Here is a 21,587-nt window from a genome sequence, read left to right on the forward strand (position 1 = left end):
CCCCAATTGGCCTATCTTCGTCAAATAACATACAGTACAAATGTTTTTGTTTGTTGTTTTTGTATTTGCCACCCAGAATATTTATGTGGTACAAATATGAGGGGAAATCGCTAAATGGCAAAGAAATACTCATACTTAAATACTTAAAACTCTGCTGCCATTTTAAGTAGCTCATAGCCATTAAATAGCAACATTGTACTTTCTTCACACTAATAAACGGGTTTGTTAGCTCCTCCTTTAATTATCCATTCAGAAAAAATACAACAGTATTTATTAACTTACATATTTGCCAAAGAGTGTCATTTACACCTTCCGCCAGCAGATGTTAGCATCGCACAAACTAGCTGCCGTAGCTGGCATCTGCTTTTGGTTTTCTCCCCTGCGGCACAAACTGATGCAACCGGTTCTGACTTTAAAATAGCCCGCCCTTAAATTGTAATTTACGGCGACAATATTTGTTGCTTAGTTTTCACGTTGACAAAGCGTGCGCGGTCATTGGCTCTTGCATCCGTCCGTCAAATGTTTCGCCCTCAGGTACATTTCTCAACAGGGCGAGAGCGACGGGGAAACTACTATTTCTTGGAGTATTTCGTCTTTATGTCCGTAAGTTTTTCTCTTTTTGTTAAATGTATTTCGGTGTTCGATAATATGCTGCTAGCGTCATGTTTAAGAAGCTTAGATTCGCTTAGATCAAAACTACATCAATATTGGTTACTCTTCAGCGTTTGAGCAACTACGCGACACAGATACAAGTGGAATTATGTTTACTTATGATAAGAGATAAACGGATATTTATGTAGAAAGTGTATGGCTTACTTGGAATGTAAATATATTTCGCTTTTTTCATGTATTTTTCACATATTTTGATGTCATGAAAACTATGATCATGCCTCCGAGTCTGGCTATTTTTCTTTCACCGTTACCGTACTTTAAATCATGTTAATATTCAACCGTAATTAAATTAGCTCTTATAGATTTGTATTTATAAACTTGTGATTCGCTGTTGTTGTTGTTTTGCCGGACTCAAACACGCCGCCTCTCCACTAATAATGTGGCTCAGAATTCAACGATATGATTGGTTGAGGTATGCTACTGTAAGTGTGTGTGAGTCATTAACAGCACTGTACACATTACCAGTATACAGTACACACAATCCACCAGGATTAGATCAAACCCAGACCTGATCCAAAATTGGGTATTTCCCAAAAATCTAATCCTGCCTTTAATCTAGATTTGAGCCTGTGTCGCGAGTATTTCAAAACTCCAGTCCCAAATCGGGATCAGTTTGATCCTGAAATATAGCATTAAATTAGTCCCACCTCAGGATAGGATTAGAAATTATCCCATGTATTAGTATCACATATGCTCATATGTAAATAAGTATCGCATGCATTTCCCGGAATTCTATACTCTTAATACTGCAAATGAAACTTCATTGTGTTTTTTTAATTGAACAGAAAAATTCAAAATTCTACAAATTTCAAAAAAAAATAAAATAAATCCAAACAGTGAAAAAGAACATTCAGATTAATATTGCGTTTGCCCTGAGCAACTGTGATGTCATTTGTCATTGGAGAGCAAGGAAAAATGTCGGCCCCTTTTGCATTTGGTATATTGACTTATCAAACAAAGCCTTGAGATCTACAGAACACACTTTCCGTACCCTACCCAGTCTGTGATCCTGGGGGCGGGGTGATCCGAGGAGCAGGATGGATTTAGAAATATCAATTTTATTTAATTTTTTAAAGTTTTTTTTTTTTGGCAAATATTTTTATTAGAAGCAATAAATATCAACTTCACAAACAAGTCATTCAAACATGCTTCAGTACATTTACGGGAAAGGAAGTACATGAATGAGTAATAGTCGTAACAATAGTAAAAGCAATAACAGCAATGTTCCACATATGAAACTGTACATGGAATAGTACCCAAAGCAGGAAAATCAGGCAAATAAAAATAAAATAAGTGAAATGAAAAGCATTAATAACCAATAACAAAGTCATAATAGAAAGTAATTGCAGTATACAGTACTATTGCCTAAAATAATATCCTTCGTAATTACAAACTGTAATGAAACATCCCGTAATTAAATTGTCTGTTGGCTTACAGAGAAAATAACAATAGCAATCATAATAAAAATAAAAATAAATATATATATATATATATATAAATAAAATAAACATAAAATAAAAACAAAAATACAACATTTTAAACCCAAACCCAACAACCTGTAATCCAAAAACCCATATCCTGACCGAGATCAATAATTCAAACGTTCCCGAGATAGGAGAGAAGTGGATGCCAAATTTGTTTAAAATCATCCAGATTGCCCTTAATTGTATATCTAATTTGTTCAGGATGAAGAGTATTTGTGAGCTCCGTGAGCCACATTAGAAATACTGGAACATCTTTGCCCTTCCACTGCTGCAAAATTAGTTTCTTTGCAGTGATCAGTGCATATGATAACAAGCATTTTTGCGCGTGCCAGAAAACTTTTGTTTCATTTGAAGTCCCAAAAATAATCAAGATTGGACTTGGGTCAATCTGGACCTTTAGGACACCTGATAAAAAAAGAAAAAATATCTTTCCAAAAACGTATACGTTTCGGACAGAGCACAAGACTATGCAGTAGATTTCCAAATTGTACCATGCACTTTTCACAAAGGGGGGAGCAATCAGGATATATTTTGTGAATTTTCTCCCTTGTATAATGTAGCCTATGTATAATTTTATACTAAATCAATCAGTGACAAGCATTTAGAGAAAGTGCACCGATGCTTTGTAAAGCCTCTTACCAGTCATCTTCAAATAGGTTATTCCCAATTTCTTTTTCACACTCTTCCTTTATTTTGGTGGGAAAATCCCATTTAACTCATTCACTGCCATTGATGGCTATAGACGTCAAAAATTCATTTGAACTATTTCTATTAGTTAAAAAAAAAAAATAATCCACTTTTGCTAACAAGAGTATGAAAACCTAGAAAAAAATGTTATTGTAAATTTAGAACAGATATAAAATTTGTGATTAATCGTTAGTTAACTAGTGAAGTCATGTGATTAATTACAATTTTTTAAAAAAAAATCACCTGGCGGGCTTAATTTAAAAAAAAAATTAAAATAAGGGCCGTTTAATCGTAATTAATCGCATGATAATTTTATATCTGTTATTAATGTACAATAAAAATATATAGGTTTTCATAAAAAAATGAAATGAAAAATTGTTAAACTAATAGAAAAAGTTCACATGAATTTTTGACGTCTGTAGTCGTTCGTCTATGGCAGTGAATGAGTTAATAAGCTGTAAAAAAAAAAAAGAAAGAAATTTTATGTTCAAAGCCAAGGTTCTCATACAAGCGTCCACCTAAAACATCAGACTTGACCATCTCAAATTGTGGTAAATGAGAGCAGACATAATTTCATAATTGAAGATATCTAAAGAAATGAAAGTTGGCAGTCCAATTTTCTCCTGCAACTAATGAAAAGACATTAAAGTCTCCCCTGAATACAGGTCTTTCAGTTTACTTATTCCAAATTCTCTCCATAAATTGAAAGCACCATCAACACAAAACAGAAGAAAAGAGGGAATAGATGAAATGGGCATACAGAGTGATAACGTTTTCATCTTAGAGTGTTTCGTTATTTGTTTCTAAATATGTGTAGTGCTGTGGATCACAGGGTTAGCATTATATTGTGCGACTGTCAGAGGTGGGTGAGAGCAACACTGCACCTATAGAATAGGGGAGACATTGCTCCCACTCTATCTGTAAACCAGTACGAAGCAACGCTGTTTCATCCAGCAGCAGCGCTATCATACTCAAATTTCATGCCCAGTAATAGTACAAAACGTTTGTAAGATCTGTGCTTACAGAGATGTTCTTTTTTTTTTATTCTGTGCGACTTGTAATTCCATATAAATGGCATAATAATGGCATCCAGTTTTAAAAATATATATATTTGGGCAAGAAAACAGGTATGTTTTGGACTATGTACAAAAATTGTGGTCTTCCATTTTTATAGGAAACAATTCACTTTTACTCAAATTTATCTTGTAACCTGCAAAGGTTCCAAATCTATCGATGACTGACAAAATTGCAGGTATAGATGTTTGGGGCCGTGCAACGTACAACAAAATGTCATCAGCATAAAGAGATATAATATTACTAGTATAGCCTGTGTTGTACCCATATATATATCTGGGTGTGTGCGGATTGATTCTGCCAGAGGCTCCATAGCCAGAGCAAACAGTAGTGGACTGAGAACACATCCTTTTCTAGTCCCTCTGCAAAGCTTAAACTGAGTAGACAATGTGTGGTTTGTAAGAATTCTGGCAGTAGGATTTTTATACAGTAATCTTATCCATGAAATAAAATCTTGACCCAATTGAAATTTTTGCTAGACGGAAAAAAAAAGTATGGCCATTCCACTTGATCAAAAGCCTTTTCGGCATCTAAACTGACTATTACCAAGTCGTTCTGTATCTTGAGAGAATAAATAACATTACACAAATGCCGAAGGTTGCTCGCGGAGTGTCTGCCCTGCACAAAGCCAGTCTGGTCAGAGTGCACCAGTTTATTCATCACCAAACTCAGGCGACTCACCAATATTTTTGCCAAAATTTTCTGGTCTGAGTTTAATAAGGAGATAGGTTTGTAATACTCCACTTCCTCCAAATCTTTGCCCTTTTTAGGAAGTACGGAGATAACTGCTTCGTTGAGTTTTGGTGGCAGAGACTTCTCGCTGTACGCGTAATCGTAGAATTTAAGCAAGTACGGAACAAGTTTCATTTTCAGATGTGTATCAAACTCATTTCCCAGACCGTCTTCGCCCGGGCTTTTCCCATTTTTCAGCAAGCCAATATATTTAGCAATTTCCTCATTTGTTATCTTGGCATTAAGAGTCTCACGATCCACCTCATCCAGCACAGGCAGATTACAGCTGTCTAGAAAATTCTGCATGTCATCAGAACCTGTTTGAAAATTAGAAGTATAAAGAGATTCATAAAATTGCCTGAACTTGTCATTTATGTCTTTGTGTGAGGTAAGGAGATTCCCACTTGCAGATCCAATGTTATGAATAATTTTCTCATTTTCCAACTTCTTCAACTGTCTCGCTAATAATTTGTGTGACTTGTCCCCAAATTCAAAGTGCTTTTGTCTCACATATGTAAATGCTCTACTAATATTGATGGAGAGTATCTCATTAAGTTTATACTTCAATGCACATATAGTATGCTACTTGTCTTTAGTAGGTAACCTTGCATTGTCAGCATCTAAGTCCCGTATCTGCTTTTCTAGTATTTGTATTTGCTTTGCCTTCTTCAATTTGTTCTGTGAAGCCTGAAATGATATTATCCATCCTCTAATGTAGACTTTATATGATTCCCTCAGTGGTGTCATTTATATCAAAGAATAAAGCAGTCTGGGAGTTAATATATGGTTTAAATTTTGCATTATTCAATAACTGTGTATCAAACCTCCAACGTCTGTGTGTTCTATCCAAATTAGATACAGTAAGAGAACATGTGACAGGACAATGATCAGATATAATAATGTTACGGTAAGTAACATTACTCACATATGGCAACATTCTCTTACCACCAAAAGATGATCGATCCTAAAATAAACATAATGCACAGAGGACTGAAAAGAGTACTCCCTTCCTGATGGATTCAAAGTCCTCCATACATCACAGATATTCATATTTTCAGTTTTTTAACAAAACTACTGCCCCTACTTAATGTAAGTTTCTTTGGGAAGGACTCGTCTAAGTATGGGTCTAAAACTAAATTAAAGTCCCCTCCAATTACCAAATAGACATTAGGTATAACTGGAATCAATGTAAATGCCTTTCTGTAAAATTCATCAAAATTTGGTCCATAAATATTCAGGAATATAATCGGAGTGGAATGCATCTCTCCCGTAACCAATATGTACCTGCCATTCTTATCTGCCAACGTGGACGGATTTCTGAAGGGCACTCCTTTTTTAATAAGTATAGCTACCCCTCTGGCTTTTGCAGAAAACATTGAATGGTATACTTGGCTTACCCATTTACATCTAAGCCTATTATGAGAAGCACTATTCAAATGAGTCTGTTGCAAAAAGACAACATCCGTTTTGAGCGACTTTAAATGTGATAGTACCTTGCCTCTTTTGACAGGCTCGTTTACCCCTTTAACATTCCATGTACAAAGGGTCACATCCATCTTCATATCCCCTTTTGCACTGTTTTGTTTGTATCTATGTTAATGCGGCATAAGCCCACTCCTCTCCATATCGGGTTGATCAGGATGTACAGCCCCCACCCCCAGGTGCTTACCAAATGTTGTAACTGCTCCAAACCTGACCCGTCAAGGTCCGAAATGTGCATAGCGCCAGGCTTCCCAGGGGTCTGTGAACACTCGCTCCGCTCCATTGTGCGTCACTCTCAGCTTAGCAGGATAAAGAACCCCGAATTTCACACCGGGCTTGTCTCGTAGTAGATGTCTCACAGGCGTGAACGCTGATCGACGCTTCACAGCAGCCTGGGGCAAGTCCCGAAAGATCAGGATGCGGTGTTCTCCGAGGGACATATTCCTCCTGCTTGACACCTTTCCTAGTAATTCCTCCATTGTATGACAGTAGTAGAGCCTCGCAAATGAAATGTCGTGGTGGGGCATCGCAGCTGGTCGCACTCGTAACGCCCTATGCCCTCGGTCCAACAAGGGTGTTTCCTCCAAATCCAACAAGTCACGCAAAAGTTGTGCCACAGAGTCCCTCACACGCTGTCCATCTTCTTTCCCTTCTGGCAACTATCCGTATATTCTGCCTTTTTCATTTCTCAGTTAGTTGTTCCACCTGTCCCGTTAGCTGCGTTACTTTTCTTTTTTTTGCTTGATGTGTTTGTGGCCGACTCCGCCATGTCTTTTAGTTGCTCATTATGTTGTTCAATCTCCCGCCTCAAAGACAAGACGGCCACCTCATTTTCTGCCTTCAGCGCAGCCATTCCACCTCGCAAAGTGTCGCAAATGTCCATCTTAATCTGGGTCAGTCTGGCGTCCAACAAAGCAAGCACTTAACAGGTTAACTCATAGTTGCTCTCCGTTAGCATTGCTAGCACCAAGACCAGCATTGTCAATTTCCCTCAAGGTTTCAGCAGGGCCCGCTGTTTCTGGCGCTGTCGGCTTTGCATTCGTCTTTTTCTGTGACATTTTCTCAGCAAAAGTTGGTGACCACCTATTGGTATTTTGCAGAAAAAAAGTCTCACTTTGATGATTTGCGTAATTTCGCCAATTTAGCTGCAGGAGCTACAGACACGCACGTCCTCACTCACTCATAGCCAAACCGGAAGTCGGAAATCTCAATTTTAGAGGATAAGGATTCAGGATTATTCTGATCCAAGCCAGCAAAGTTTTGAAATACCGGGATAGAAAATCCTGATCCATGGATCAGGAAATTGGAATTTGGAAACCTGGATCAGTTTAATCTGGATTTATGTTTTTGAAATACTGGGACCACGTGGTCAGCCTTTAATTTACACTACTGCCAAATTTGCCAATAGAGGTTCACTGCACTGTTTAACCCTAACCCATTGTAACATCATTCTAAGATAAAAAAATTCACCTGTTGTGTCCATTGGCAGGTAGGATGAGTGTGGGCTTCATAGGAGCGGGCCAAGTGGCTCATGCACTGGTGCGAGGCTTTACAGCGGCAGGTATGTTTAGTTTTCAACGTTGATTTATTCATGTTGTTGATTGTGTCTTCACGTGAACTGATCTGTGGATATGTTCAGGTGTAATCGCCGCCCACAGAATCACAGCCAGCTCCCCAGACACAGATCTCCCCACTGTCCAGGGACTCCGGGTAGGTAAACGTTTTAAACAGATCTGTCTTTCTTAATGCACCTGGTAAGTCAGTGACAATTTACATAAAGAAATTAGGGGTGCATTTCACAACGAGCAACAAAGAGACGGTGAACAAGAGCGACATCCTGTTCCTGGCAGTGAAGCCCCACATCATTCCCTTCGTGCTGGACGAGATTGGACCAAGCATTGAAGATCGTCACCTTATCGTTTCCTGTGCTGCCGGCGTCACCATCAGCTCCATCGAGAAGGCGAGTCAGTGTGCTGCTTCAAAGGAGATATTCAACCATTTCCTATTGTGCCTTATTACTGTTGGCTCGCGGGTGAGCTGAAGCCTTTTTAAATTGACCTCGGGTAACAGGCAAGTGTGCACCCTGGATTGGTCGCCAGTCACACAGTCACACAGTCACACAGTCACACGGTCACGCAATACATGCTACAGAATCGTAACCAGTGTATGTCTTTGCAGAAGCTACTGCAGTATCGCGCCGCTCCGAAGGTAATGCGTTGCATGACCAACACGCCCGTGGTTGTGCGTGAAGGGGCTACTGTGTACGCCACGGGTACCCATGCAGAGGTGGATGATGGAAAGCTACTAGAGCAGCTGATGGCCAGTGTGGGTTACTGCACTGAAGTGGAGGAGGACCTCATTGATGCTGTTACAGGCCTGAGTGGAAGCGGGCCTGCTTACGTGAGTTACATGACTCAGGCTGCGGCTTGATTTTTACATTGCATATCTGTGCACGGGCAGACCAATGCGTTTGCATGTATGTCTTTGAATGACGGAGAGTTTTTTTCTTCTTCTCCTTTGCCGAGATAATCCATCACACCTCACAGGTGTGCCATTTCAAAATGCTGATTAGACACCATGATTAGTGCACACGTGTGCCTTAGACTGTCCACAATAAAAGGCCACTCTGAAAGGTGCAGTTTTGCTTTATTGGGGAGCAGGGGTGTCTGGGTACTCAGAGAAGCAGTCCATCCACCCACCATAAAACAAAACTGCAACTTTTATTGTCACGTGGATTTGTTAGTTCTAGTGGCAAATATCATCAGCATAGCAGTAAACACTAATGTTATATTTACAATACTGGTATTAGCATCAAGCGTAAGCATGTGGATGCTAAACAATAGTGGGCTGGATACTGATCCATGCAGGATTCCACAGGTGGCATTTTAATACTCAGAGTAGGGCTGCTCGATTATGAAGAAAATATTAATCCTGATTTTATTGGTAATAATTGAAATCATTGGGCGATCATTTATTTTTTGGTGGAAAACAAGAAAATGTTAAAAAAAATTTAGACAAATTTTTAAAAATTAGAAACACTATAATTATGTATGTAAGTTGGATGAAAAAAAAATATTACATTTGTTATTTTAAAATAAAAACATTGCAAATTTATACATTTAAACAACTCAAAATTAGTATTATAATCATTTTTACGATTATGCTGATTTTGTAATTGTGGATTGTAATAATTGAAGTTGTAGTTCAATTTCGATTAATTGCACAGCCCTAATTCAGGGGTCACATTTCCGTGGATTACACAGTGCGTTCTCTCTGAGAGATAAGATCTAAACCACAAAAGTGCTGTGCCTATAATACCAGCGCACGTTTTGAGGCGTTTATTAGTTTAGTATTAATTTTAGTTTTTTATATATTGAGTATTTTTCCTTATGGTCATGCAGTATTTTTTTAAATAAATACATTTCAAATAAACCCTGAACGCTCATGTATGAAAAAAGGTGAAAACGAAGGCCATTTGTGCTATAATTATAGTTATAGCTTTAGCTTTAGCTAAACATATAATGTAAAATCAGTTATCGTTTTTTTTTTAAGTTCTCTCATGTTTGTGTTGTTTTTCTAACAAAAATGTTTTGTTTTGTTTTTTACTTTTAATTTGACTGATAGACATTCATGTTATGTGTACACGCAAATTGACAGATGAGAGTTACATGATAGGTATTTGAACTGGCAGACGTGTTTATATTACGGACAGATGCCCACTTGATATGTGAATAGACATAAAATTGTCAATTTGCTGTGTGTATTTGAACTGAATGGACAAAAATGCTTCTTTTTTCTTTTTTTTACATCACGCGTGTGAAGTGACTTGCAGATATTAACATCATGTGACAGATGTTAACATGTCTGTGAATGGAAACATGGGTGTTTACATTTTGTGTGAATAGATACATAGATGTTGACACGATGTGTGTAGTTGAATGGACAGTAGCTGTTCAAAAGTGTTTCCATTGTGTTCACGTGAAGGGACAGATGTACAAAATGTGTGTTACATCAACAGAGAGACCGGTATTCAGCTTCTTTGTTCAGTATATGTGAATGGACAGGACCTCAAATTGTTTCACTTAAAGACTGATGATGGTCTTGCAGGCTTTCACTGCTGTGGAGGCCCTCGCTGATGGCGGCGTGAAGATGGGCCTGCCTAGGGGACTCGCTGTACGCCTCGGAGCTCACGCCCTGCTGGTATGAACGCCAGACCTTGTACACTATTATGCCTGAATGAAAATGCAGTGGACACATGTAGTGTATCACCCGTTTCTTAGCACCTTCGACCACACGTGTCATTTGTGTAAATAGAAATCCAAATTCACACAACTATCAAACACAAAACTGTGATACTGACCCTTACCACTATGTGTCACACTTGACTCAGCAGTCACTACTAGACTAGGAAAGCTTACTATTGACTCCTGTATCCAAAGAATACACTTTACCATCAGTGTGTTTATTTGAAGTGCAAGATGTGTTGCACAGACCAGTGTTTACATTGTATTTATGTGAAAATGCAGTTTATATTGTGTGTTAAAAGACAGGAAAATGTTGGCATCATATTTGTGAATGTGAATGGACAAATGCATGTTTTCATTGTGTTTACGTGAAGTGTGTTTACATGCTTACAATATGTTTGTAAAGCTCCGGGGGGAAAGGCGTTGATAAATCACTACCTTTTTTGGTAGTTTGAACATTTTTTTTGTATCATTTTCTGCAACTAAATGACAATATTTCTATTCTAATTTGGGAGATGTGTTTCAATAGTGTATAGAAACAAAAATGATGAGTATTTACCCAAACCATGTAGCTTTTCCTTCTGAAAAATGTACACCTTGACACCATGCCATGCCTTTGAACAAACAAATGCCTCGTATAGAGACTTTCTTCTTTCCAGACTAAAAAAAGTCAATGACACTATTAGCTAGGGGTATGAATAAAATTGATTCGGCAATATATCACAATATTACAGCGCACAATTCTCGTATCGATTCAATATGCAGCCAAATTGATTTTTAAAGATCAATTTATAATGGAAATATTCAACAAAATGTCTTAATTAGGGTTAGGGTTTACACTTTAAGCATGAAAGAATGTTATATTAATGGAACATTAAGCCTTAAAATTTTATTTCAATGCTGTACAAACATGAAACAGATTGTAACCTGTTTGTTAAATACAGTGCCTCACAGTGATAAGACTGAAGTACATTTTCATGCAAATCTTACAGTGTCAATGTACAAGTTTACTGATTAGTATTTTTTAAATTTGAGTTAAAAAAAAACTCACAATAATTGACTTCTAGATTCGTATTGGGATTGGGATTGGGATTAATCGGTATCGAATCGAATCGTGTCCTATGAATTGTGATACAGATCGACTTGCAAGGTACTAGGCAATTTACACCCCTACTATTAGCACTTACCGGACACGATCTTAATCTTATTTCTTTTGTGGCTTTGTGGCTTTGAAAGGGCGCCGCTCGGATGTTACTAGACTCGGAGCAGCATCCCGGACAGCTCAAGGACAACGTGTGCTCACCAGGAGGCGCCACCATCCACGCCCTCCACGTCATGGAGAGCGGCGGCTTCCGCAGCCTCCTCATCAACGCGGTCGAGGCCTCCTGTGTTCGGACCAGGTAACCGCAACAAAACCCACAATTCATCGCTTTTCTTTGATTGTAATGTTTTAAAGATCGTGAGAAGCCAAAATCGAAATCAGGATTCAATTTAAAATTTCAATTATTTGCCCGGCGCTTGTAAACTGCTACGTTTTATCGGCTCATGTCTCAGTGTTATAATTGATAAGCGGAAGACATGTTTAGTGGTTACCAGGCTACTTTGGTAAGTTTCTACTTCCTGTTTTTGACTTTGTTGGACTTTCAACTAGCTTTTTGTGAACAAGGGAGTTAGCTTCTCACTCTAGCCACAATCTTTGTTGTTGTTTCAGCATCATAATCATCGAGTAATAGTTTTGTTTCAATAAAGTCATGTTTTGTGTTGTTACTGGGTTAATTGCGGTAACCTTGAACTTCCTGTTTTTGTTCCCATTCATGTTAACTTGGTGAGACCCTCATCTAACTTTTTTTCTGAAAAAAGGTCTTGATCTATTGTCCATTTATTTGTGATGTTTGGCAAGAAAGAGCCTTGAGTTAATGTAGATGACGGCTACGATAGCTTCTTAAACTAGCCGCCAACTTTAATATTCTTCATCGTAGTTGATTTAAATTTTGGTTGATTTCTACTTCCTTTTTATCTTTCTGTCTATCCTTTTGATCTTCTGTTCTTTGACAAGGAGTGCTCTGTAAAGATGTAGACTGTTGTCTTCTCGCGTTAGCAGCTTGCTAGTTCAATTCAAAAATTGTATTTCATTCTTGAAAAAAAAGAAATTAAATCGGACAGAAAGAAGTAAAACATATTATATCTGCCCATGATCAACACAAAAATATTATTTAGCAGCCATATGTCACTTGTGATGAAAAGGCATGTGCGAGTTGTGTTTCACATACATTATCGGATCATTTAATTTTATACTAGTGTGACCGTTATTTGAGCTAAAGTTATACTTAAAGCATTACCTGCACTTTTTATTTTTATTTCTTATTTTTTTAAGGGAACTGCAGTCATTGGCAGACCAGGAGAGGATTTCACCGGCTGCTATCAAGAAGACAACCCTAGACAAAGTGATGCAACAGCCAGGAGTGACCGTGGAGGCCGTGGGCATGCCATCACGTGGGATCAGCATCTTCAATCCAAGAAAAAAGAATTGATCAACAACTAAGAGGAATAACACCTATTTTCACATGACTGTTTTATCCTTTTATTTTTAAATTTAGGCAAAGTACACATTTACACTATGTAATACTTTGCATTGAATTAGGGGTTGGGTAACTAGTATTTATGCAATACAGTATATATATATTTATACATACATATGTATATAATATTTTTCAAATGGTCATGAAAGGCGAAATCTGACCCAGAATCTCATAACTCTCAACTTTGCGTTTTTAATTTGTCGAGTGTGGACTGCAGCCAATGCCAGCTGACTTTGGGCGAGAGGCATGGTACACCTTGGACTGACAGCCAGCCAGCCAAACATAGGGCACATACGGACAGACAACCATTCACATTCACTTCGATTGACAATTTAGAGTCTTCACTAAACCAAACATCGTGTTTTTGGAGCGTTGGAGGACCTTGAGTAAACCCACATAAGCACAGAGAGAACATGCTAACTGGCGTACAGGAAAGCTGGAGCTGAGATTGGAACCAAGAATAACAGAATTGTGTAGCAGACATGATAATAACCACTACTCCGCTATGATGGGTTTTCTGCATAACACCGGTAATTTGCACTTTTTAAACTATTGATACTGCTACATATCCCATCATTATACTACTTATGATACAAACACAATTCTTGCAAAGTTTGCTACACTTTCCTGTAAAGTTTCAATTGTAAAGTGTCCCTTATATTTTGTCTGGTTTCACTGACGTCATTATTTGTTTCATACAGCAAATAAAAATGTGGGCTATTTAATGTGTGATTTGTGGCACAGTTTATCATCTTAGCAGTAAAATAACCACTTAGTTTAATGTATCATAATTGGTTTATTAATTATAAATAAAATAATTTTCAAGAACATTTTCCTTCCTGACCTCTCCCTCCATTCTTTAACTCCTGAACATTTTCATTATCAATATTGTACTTCTGCAGTATTTGTTGCATTAAAGGATCTTTGTGCAGTTTGTTACTTTTTTACTCGGGACTGCAACCTCTGGCTCAAAGCATAATGTGCAGCATGTGAGTATGTGCACGATTTTAAACAGTGACACAGCCACAGTTGACAAACAAAGACATGACTTCAAATGAGGAAAGAAAAACTCCGCCCCTCCCTAAAGAAAATGTGGAGTGTGAGGGTCCGCACACTCTATAAAAGCTGATAGGTGCAGTTAGAGTAAAACAGTCAGGGCTCTTCGTACTCATCTGGACATTGGTGGAGCATGCCTGATGTAGAAATAACTTTAATATTACCTTTTTAAATGGCACAATGCACCTTTAATGATGCCCTTTATGCCCTAAAATTGGTTAAAAAAAATTACTGGTTAACGTTTCATTGGTTTATTAATTTATCTCAGTAAATAATTTGCGTATTGTAAATAAATAGAAAAAATAAGTTATTTTCTTTAATTGCTTTATTGAATGATTGTTAGTTAATTATAACTAAATTAATTAGAAATAATAATAACAATTAAAATGACAGAATTATTTACTTTCTTTACACACATATTAGAAAAATGGACCTATGACTTGGCCGATCTGTCCCATTTTAAATAATATTATTATAGAAATGTGACATTTGAGCACAAAAGTTGGTCAACGCTATCATTATTACGGGATTGTTTCTTTTTTTGAGCGGCTTATGAATGAAGTCACGTGACCAAATTTGATGACGTACGGCCGGGTACAAACAAGAATCAAGAGAAAGGAAACAACAAGAAACGTGTCTTTTTCCCTCTTTCAAACCACAAACGGCGGCCGCGGCATTTCAAATGCAAGATCTCCCCGCTTCGAAGGAAACTTCCTTCCTCAGTCAGGTGGGTTTGCCGTTGTTTGTGTTGCGTGTGCGTGCTCGCGCGCGCGCGCTTGAGTGTTTGCGTGTGTGTGTTTGTTTTGTTTTTTGACAACCTGCTAGCCACCGATCTCAGCGGCGTCACGTTAGCAAGATTTTACAGCAGTGTTTGACTTTCAAAATAAGAGGTACCCGCTTGTCTGGCAGCAAAGCCTGAACAGACGTTCTTCCTTGTAGGGTTGTATAATTTTGAAAGCGGAAGCGCCATGTGTTGTATCTTGTAAAAGCGAAACGAGAGCTAATCGTTTGTAGAAAAATGTCTTTTTTTTTCCACGGGTAGATGGGCACCCGGAGAGACGTGATAGTAGGAAGCGCCGGTTAGTTGCCAAATGTAAACCAGGGCGTGGGGGAGTCTCCTTCCCTTGTGTCCCGCTTGTTTATTAGTAGGCGGGGGGATTGTTTGACACTTTGACGCGTGGAAGGGGTCGTGGAATGTCCAAAGTGTTCGGCTAGCGTCAACACATGCGAACCTGCTGCTGCTTCATCACCTCGCCGCCAAAGGGGGAGCGATCAACCCGAAGCTGAACATTCACAAAGCCAAACCAGGTTGGTTGTCTTTATTTTCCCCACCAACGCTATGTTATATCTAAACCAAAACCACCTATTTTTGGAATTTGGTTTTATATGAAATACAAATAATATACAGTATCTGAATCATCCTTTTTTGGGTGACGAATCTGCTGTCGCATACCGCCGAATTGCAAGACGGCGAAGCAAAAGCAGACGTCTTTTGTGTGTAGCATCGTTATTATTACTATTTCAATATGCTGAATCATCACAAAGGACCGTTTCGGATAAAGGGGGTCTTTCGGCCAAGGTGGCTCGAGATGAGCATCAAGTGATGAGCATCACCCAACGCATGTGTGTCTTTGTCTTCAAGCCTTCAGACCGAAGTGCCAAATAGGTGTCAAGCTGTCACATCCATTTAAAAAATGCATGCTAAGCAATATACAGGATGGGCCAAAAGTAGTTATGCACTTCATGTTTTTGCATTTTATTACATTTCCAACCTACCCCTGCCCCCATATTTTCCTTCCTGACCTCCCTTCTTTCTTTCTTCCTGACCTCCCTTCTTTCTTTCTTCCTGACCTCCTTCCTTCCCTTGGAGTTGCTTTTCATTCAAGTATCCTTACTTCCATCTATCCTTTGCTGAAACCCATCTTTCTGTTTCTTACTTTCCATCCTTCCTCCCTGCCTTACTTCTGACCTGTTTTTTATTAATGCATCCTTCTATCCTGCCTAGTGCAAGCCTTCATTTCAACCCACTTTTCTCCTTTCCTTCCTTTGTTCCTAGTTTGCCTCCTTCCTTCCTGAGCTCCTTCATTTGTTCCTTCCTTCCTTTGCAGAAACCTACTTTTCTGCCTCTTCCTTTGTACCTACCTTCTGTCCTTCCTTTCTGACTTATTCTCTGACTTCCTTTCCCTCAGACCAGATGTATTCCTGGCATCTTTTCTAGGCATGCACGATAATTGTCGGACCAATTGTTATCGGAACGATTTTTTGGGGGAAATTACGTCATTAATTTCTACCTATTTCAGTTGAAAGCCACCTCAAACACACTTAAAGTTTTGCTGCATTCGGGGAAAGTGGGACAAGATTACTCATCGCCTCACTTTGAATACTTCTTTTTTAGCCATCTAAACAAAATAAACTAGTTAGCCACACAATTAAAATTAAAGTGAAAATATATATTTTTCAGGCCATATGTCCAAATATGACCAACACGTGCCAGTTGTTAAAGGGTAACTTTTTGTTTACATAGTTGTGAGACTATACAAACCTGATAGCTGCTCCCATGGGTTCTTGACTGTTCTGTGGATGATACAAACTCCTGTCTATAAATGTATTTCAAAATAAAAGTCCCAAATTGGTTATTTCAATTTGACCGTACAACCTGATAAGTCATAAAATGGGCATCATCAGACAAACTTGTCCATCTATTACCCTTTATTCATTTAAGCTGCAACAACAGCTCACAAGAAAAATTTATCTGTATCAGTGTGGAGCAGCAGAAAGTTATCGATTATTAGTATCAGTGGGGAAAAGTTATCGCGCATCCCTATTTCCTTCCTCCCTTCCTTCCTTCTGTCACACCGAATTTTCTTTGTAATACAAGAAAAATGTAATAATTAATTAAAAAATGTTGACATTTTAAAAGAAGAGAAACTGTTATGTTACAATTAAATAACTATTCTTGCAATATTACATTATTTTTTTCTTGAGGGGTAAATGCTTTATACTCTAGCTCTACAACTTTTTTTTTTGCATAATAGTATGACTTTCCCCACTGCAAAAATGTTCATTCTCATAATTTTCTGACTTTTTTTTCTTGACAAATCGCAAACATTTTTTTGCATCAATTTACAGTCATGTTACCGGTTTGTTTCCCCGTAAACGTTATCATTTTATTCCCACCACAATGTTCCTTAGTTTTTAGGATTATTTTGTGGTATTCTAATCCAGGCAAGAGCTACAGTAGCTCTCTGGTGACAGCATTTGACACAATTTAACAGTCCATTTCTCTTATTTTGATGGGGCAGATGCTCTTGTTTCCCCCTCGCGACTGGCGGGATGACATTTTCAGCCCATTAGCCTGCATGGAGGCCAGGTAATGAATTATCCGCTACCGTTTCTCTTTTAAAGTCACCTTGGAAACTGTTGAGCATTTATAGGCAGATTGAAGTTTCCCTCCTTGTTCTTGCTCGCCGAGCCGACTTATTTCATCATCGTGTGTGTGTGTGTGTGTGCCGTGCATTTAAATGCGTTTTAGAAGACAGGTGCTCGGCTTTGCAATAAAGCTTCCAGTTGCCGCCTTCCAGGTAACGAGAATAGATGAGGGCCCGAACCTGAAGAGGAGACTGATGGAGTTGAGCAGAGGTGTTTTGCTTTTGGAAAACGGCTCAGAAATGTCTTGGTTATTACGACAGTAAAGAACGTAAGATTTTGATTTGATCAATAAATTCAGGTTTTTTTTTGGTCTTGGTTTTTAGCCTTCCATAGTTAGAAGCTGGTCTTTGCTGATGTGCATTGCTTTAACTAACAGCATAGCTGCGAACAGAGAGGAGCTTGATGACAAAAGCAGAATCAGTATTGCCAATTGTAAGTGATTTAGCTATTCTAATATAGCGATTTTTCCAGCCCCTCTAGAGACATGAAGGGATGAAAGAGCAAGCACTAGGCTTTTTTTTTTTTAATTGCTATGGTGAGAATAAATCAAACATGACTTGGGTAATTATGCTATTAGGCTAACGATAATAGGCAATAGGGATTGTAACTAACAAAATTGTGTTCTTAAGTAAGAATAAATGTGTGTCTTATTTGTATTTTTAGATTGAATCCTTGTTTGAGATCAGGAAAAATAAAGTAAATCCCAGGAGGGGGAAAATAACAAAACTACATTTGAATTATGTCATTGTCATTTGAGTTTTCTATAAACAAAGGGTGGGAAAAAGTTGATTATGGTAAATTGACTGCTTTTTATAATTTAAGCCTTACATTCACCCATTCATACACACACAAAATCAGATATCAGATTTTTGTCAAAATATAAATATTAAGAGTTTTTATCTTAAGGCCAAATTGCCCAGCCCTGCAGTCCAGTTGCTGAAGGAGAGGATTGGAGGGAGGGCTTGACGAAACCCCTAGCAAGACTTGGCACCATAATGCCTTATGTATGGCCGACACGGAGTTGCGCCTCGGGAGCGGTTACGCCTATTCAGGACAATTAATAGCCTCCAGGAAGGAACACAAACCTGAGATTTGTCCACAAAAGTGCTGCTTAAGCTGTCGCGGGAAAATGGGAACATGTGAAAGCAAGATTAATAAATTATAATTTTTTCATCCCTTGCATCGGGGCGGTGATGAAACCTCTTGCAAGAGTGAATTACTAAGTGTTGCGATATGCCCGCCGCTGATTCTTTCAACTCCCAGTGTCTTTGATGACTTTGCACTTAGAACTTGCATGAGACTCGGCGTGTTCATCAGTGTCGGGACAGCTACAGGAAGTAAAAATGAAAGAATGTCTGAGATGTTTGACTACAAACGAGTATGAACTGTAGAGCCGATGCTAGCTCTAAAATAATACATGAGGTGTCCGCACTGTTCCATTTTATACACCACTTGAATTTTAAACTTATTAATATTAAACATATAATAAACCATTATTAAAGGCCAGACAGTAAACACTGTTGAGAGCTATAAATATCTTGGACAATAAGTTAAATTTTACTTGCCACTCTGACAAACTTCAAAAAAAGGGCCAGCAACGACTGTCCTGTCTGGGGAAACTTTCCAAGTTCCAGATCGATAAGTCCTTGATGATTTGATTTTATTAATCATACATTGAATGTGTGTTGACTAGAATTCTCTCTTCTATGCTGGTTTGGCAACATTAACACCAAATCAAAAAATGGACTGAGCAAAATAACTAATACAAGTAGTAAAATATTGAGAGTTCATCAAAGCTCATTTACAGATTTGTTCAACAGGCAGGTATCGAGGAAAACCAATGTCGTTCTTTCGGATGACTCTCGTCCTTTATATCTTGAGTTTGAGATGTTGCCGTCTGGATCTCGGTTTAAATTTCCAAGGATTAAAAGCAACAAGTACAAGCATTCTTTTTTCCCTTCAGCCATTTCTCTCTTGAACTGCGGTTGGGAGAGGAGTTGTACCTGATTGATTGACAGTTTTTATTGAATTGCTTGATTTGTTGTGAGTATGTTATTTATACAAAAAATTAAAAGTCTAAAATTGTGAAACTTAATTTTAGGTCTTAAATGTCTTATAAAACAACAATATTTTCTTACAAGGTCTAAAATTCAGTTTACCCAAACCCAAGTCTTAAATTCTTATATCCGCTCCGTCTATGCAGAGAACTGGCTGTAGGAAAACCAAAACAAATTGTGCCTGTTACGTTATTGTTTCGACTGTCTGCATGCTGAAAACCGTCCACACCAAACCAAAAGCAAAGGGGGGCATTCGCGGGAGTGCATTTACATTGTCATCAATGTAGTTCGGGCGGGCGGGTAGTTCGTAGCGGTTAGCTTAGCATCTAGCTTAAGCTTAGCAGATAAAAGCCTTTGATCGCCGCAAATAGTTTTAAATTGGGTGGGGGTCGCTGTCTGTGCCTATAGCTGACATTGAGTTTGATGATCTGTGCAGCATTCTCAGCAATTCGTCTTGTATTTGTCTATATTAATTTTATTAACAGCTTCAATTCAAAGTTAGCACATGACAGCTGTTAAGGTTATTCGGCTGTCTATGAAGTACATCATTATGTGAGTTTGACACAGTGTGCCACCAAGTGTTCAGGCGGAGACACTACAGTTTGTGTGGAAACCGGTTAAATGGGAGCGACTCTTAGGCAGGCTGTTGTATTGAATTTAATTTTTTGCACTTGCCTTGAAAAAATCTTGAAGAAACACATATTTTGAATGTGACTTTTATGGCCACTAGGTATTTTTATTTTATTTTATTTACGTATTAAATTTTAAAAATTCATTTTGTTGTGTATTGTACAGGGTGTCTGGACACCGGGAAAAATACAAATGGCCCTAGAAATTTGATCAATAAATGTGAAGAAATCAACATTTTAGTATACAATGTTTTAGAGTTATGTTTTATTAATTGTGGATTACTTTATCTCTTATTGGGGATAATTACATTATTTATTGCCTTATTTTTTCTTTTATTATTATAGCGATCTTTTTTTTGTTTTGCCAAGTGGTGCTTTAGTGGTGTAAAAGTGATGCTTGCGGTGATGAAGTGACGAGTTCTCGTGATGTGCTGTGTCGTCGTCATCCTCAAAAACTGAATGTTTGTTCAATCATCATCAAAGAAAGCAAGCGATTTTTTGACACTCGAGATTGGGGAGTCCTTTGTAAAATAAATAAATAAAAATAAAAAATACACACATGGGGACATATTAACTATTCACTCCCAGCCATTTTCACTAAAACAATCACCTTCACTCCCAGCTGTTTTACTGGATTTTGACTGATTTTGTAAGGCCCACAGAATATTGTGTTGTATTGCTATAAAAACATGAAACCTACCAAAAGAAAGATTAAAGTATCTTCTTTCATCCGGTAAACAAGTATATTTCTATCTGTTTCCGTTTTGCAGCAATTAGAATTATAATATAGCTAAGTTTAATCATTATTCACATATCTATTTAGAATTCTGAGTAATTGAGGTTTTTTTCAACATGGTCCTGGTTCATTTCCTATGCTCTGCTGCCACCTGTTGGCCGTTTGTGTAATAACTACCATTTCTTCAACCGTTCTTTGCAGTTGAGAGGTTGCATCAAAGCCTTCTGTATGCTGTAGCATAAAAAAAACTACAAACGTATAAACACTTCTTTGGGACACTTAAAACATTTAAAATATAACTTATTTATACATTTTTGGGAGCAAATGAGTTAATAGTATTGATTTTTGTGTGTGATTTTTTTAAATTGACCAAATTCTGATGATCGGCCCAAGGCTAGCTAGCGATATACAGGGCCAGTGCTGGTTCTGGCAGGGCCACCGTCCGAAAAGGCTTAACATAGAACCCTGCATTAGCAAAAGCATTATAGCACAGTTTCGGCCACTTGATTGCAATGTTGAAACTTTTTTATTGGAGAGGAGTTTTGCCGTAGTGGAAGTGGCTGCGATAAGTGAAGCAAATCAAAACCAAGTTTAATTCAGTCAGTTTAACAAGAATTGGCTTGAAAGTACCGAGTTTTCCAGCTGGTAGGAAGAGGTAGCAGGCGATAGGCACTTGGACTTGGCTTGTTGTATGCAAACAAAAACAAAAAATTTGGAGACTTTGGG

At 38.1% G+C, this 21,587-nt stretch overlaps 2 protein-coding genes and 1 long non-coding RNA gene across 3 annotated transcripts in view; 2 read left to right on the top strand and 1 right to left on the bottom strand.

Annotated features, from left to right (window-relative positions):
• LOC144044116 (uncharacterized) overlaps positions 1–408 on the bottom strand; it is a 50,875-nt gene extending 50,467 nt beyond the window's left edge. The window contains exon 1 of the long non-coding RNA XR_013291194.1: positions 283–408. This is a non-coding gene — a long non-coding RNA (uncharacterized LOC144044116). The remainder of the gene's footprint in view (positions 1–282) is intronic.
• A 109-nt stretch (positions 409–517) lies between these two features.
• LOC144043920 (pyrroline-5-carboxylate reductase 1, mitochondrial-like) lies at positions 518–13,784 on the top strand. The gene is made up of 8 exons (XM_077558026.1): positions 518–603; positions 7,621–7,692; positions 7,771–7,841; positions 7,912–8,091; positions 8,310–8,531; positions 10,239–10,331; positions 11,612–11,775; positions 12,750–13,784. The coding sequence occupies exons 2-8, from the start codon at positions 7,626–7,628 to the stop codon at positions 12,904–12,906; spliced, it is 954 nt and encodes a 317-aa protein (XP_077414152.1). The 5' UTR covers positions 518–603; positions 7,621–7,625; the 3' UTR covers positions 12,907–13,784.
• A 1,140-nt stretch (positions 13,785–14,924) lies between these two features.
• Positions 14,925–21,587, top strand: part of LOC144044129 (transcription factor MafG) — a 32,091-nt gene continuing 25,428 nt past the window's right edge. The window contains exon 1 of the mRNA XM_077558352.1: positions 14,925–15,318. The gene's annotated coding sequence lies outside the window, so the exon portion shown is untranslated. The remainder of the gene's footprint in view (positions 15,319–21,587) is intronic.

This window comes from Vanacampus margaritifer, chromosome 2, assembly GCF_051991255.1.
Source record: "Vanacampus margaritifer isolate UIUO_Vmar chromosome 2, RoL_Vmar_1.0, whole genome shotgun sequence".
In the NCBI taxonomy this organism is placed as follows: domain Eukaryota; kingdom Metazoa; phylum Chordata; class Actinopteri; order Syngnathiformes; family Syngnathidae; genus Vanacampus; species Vanacampus margaritifer.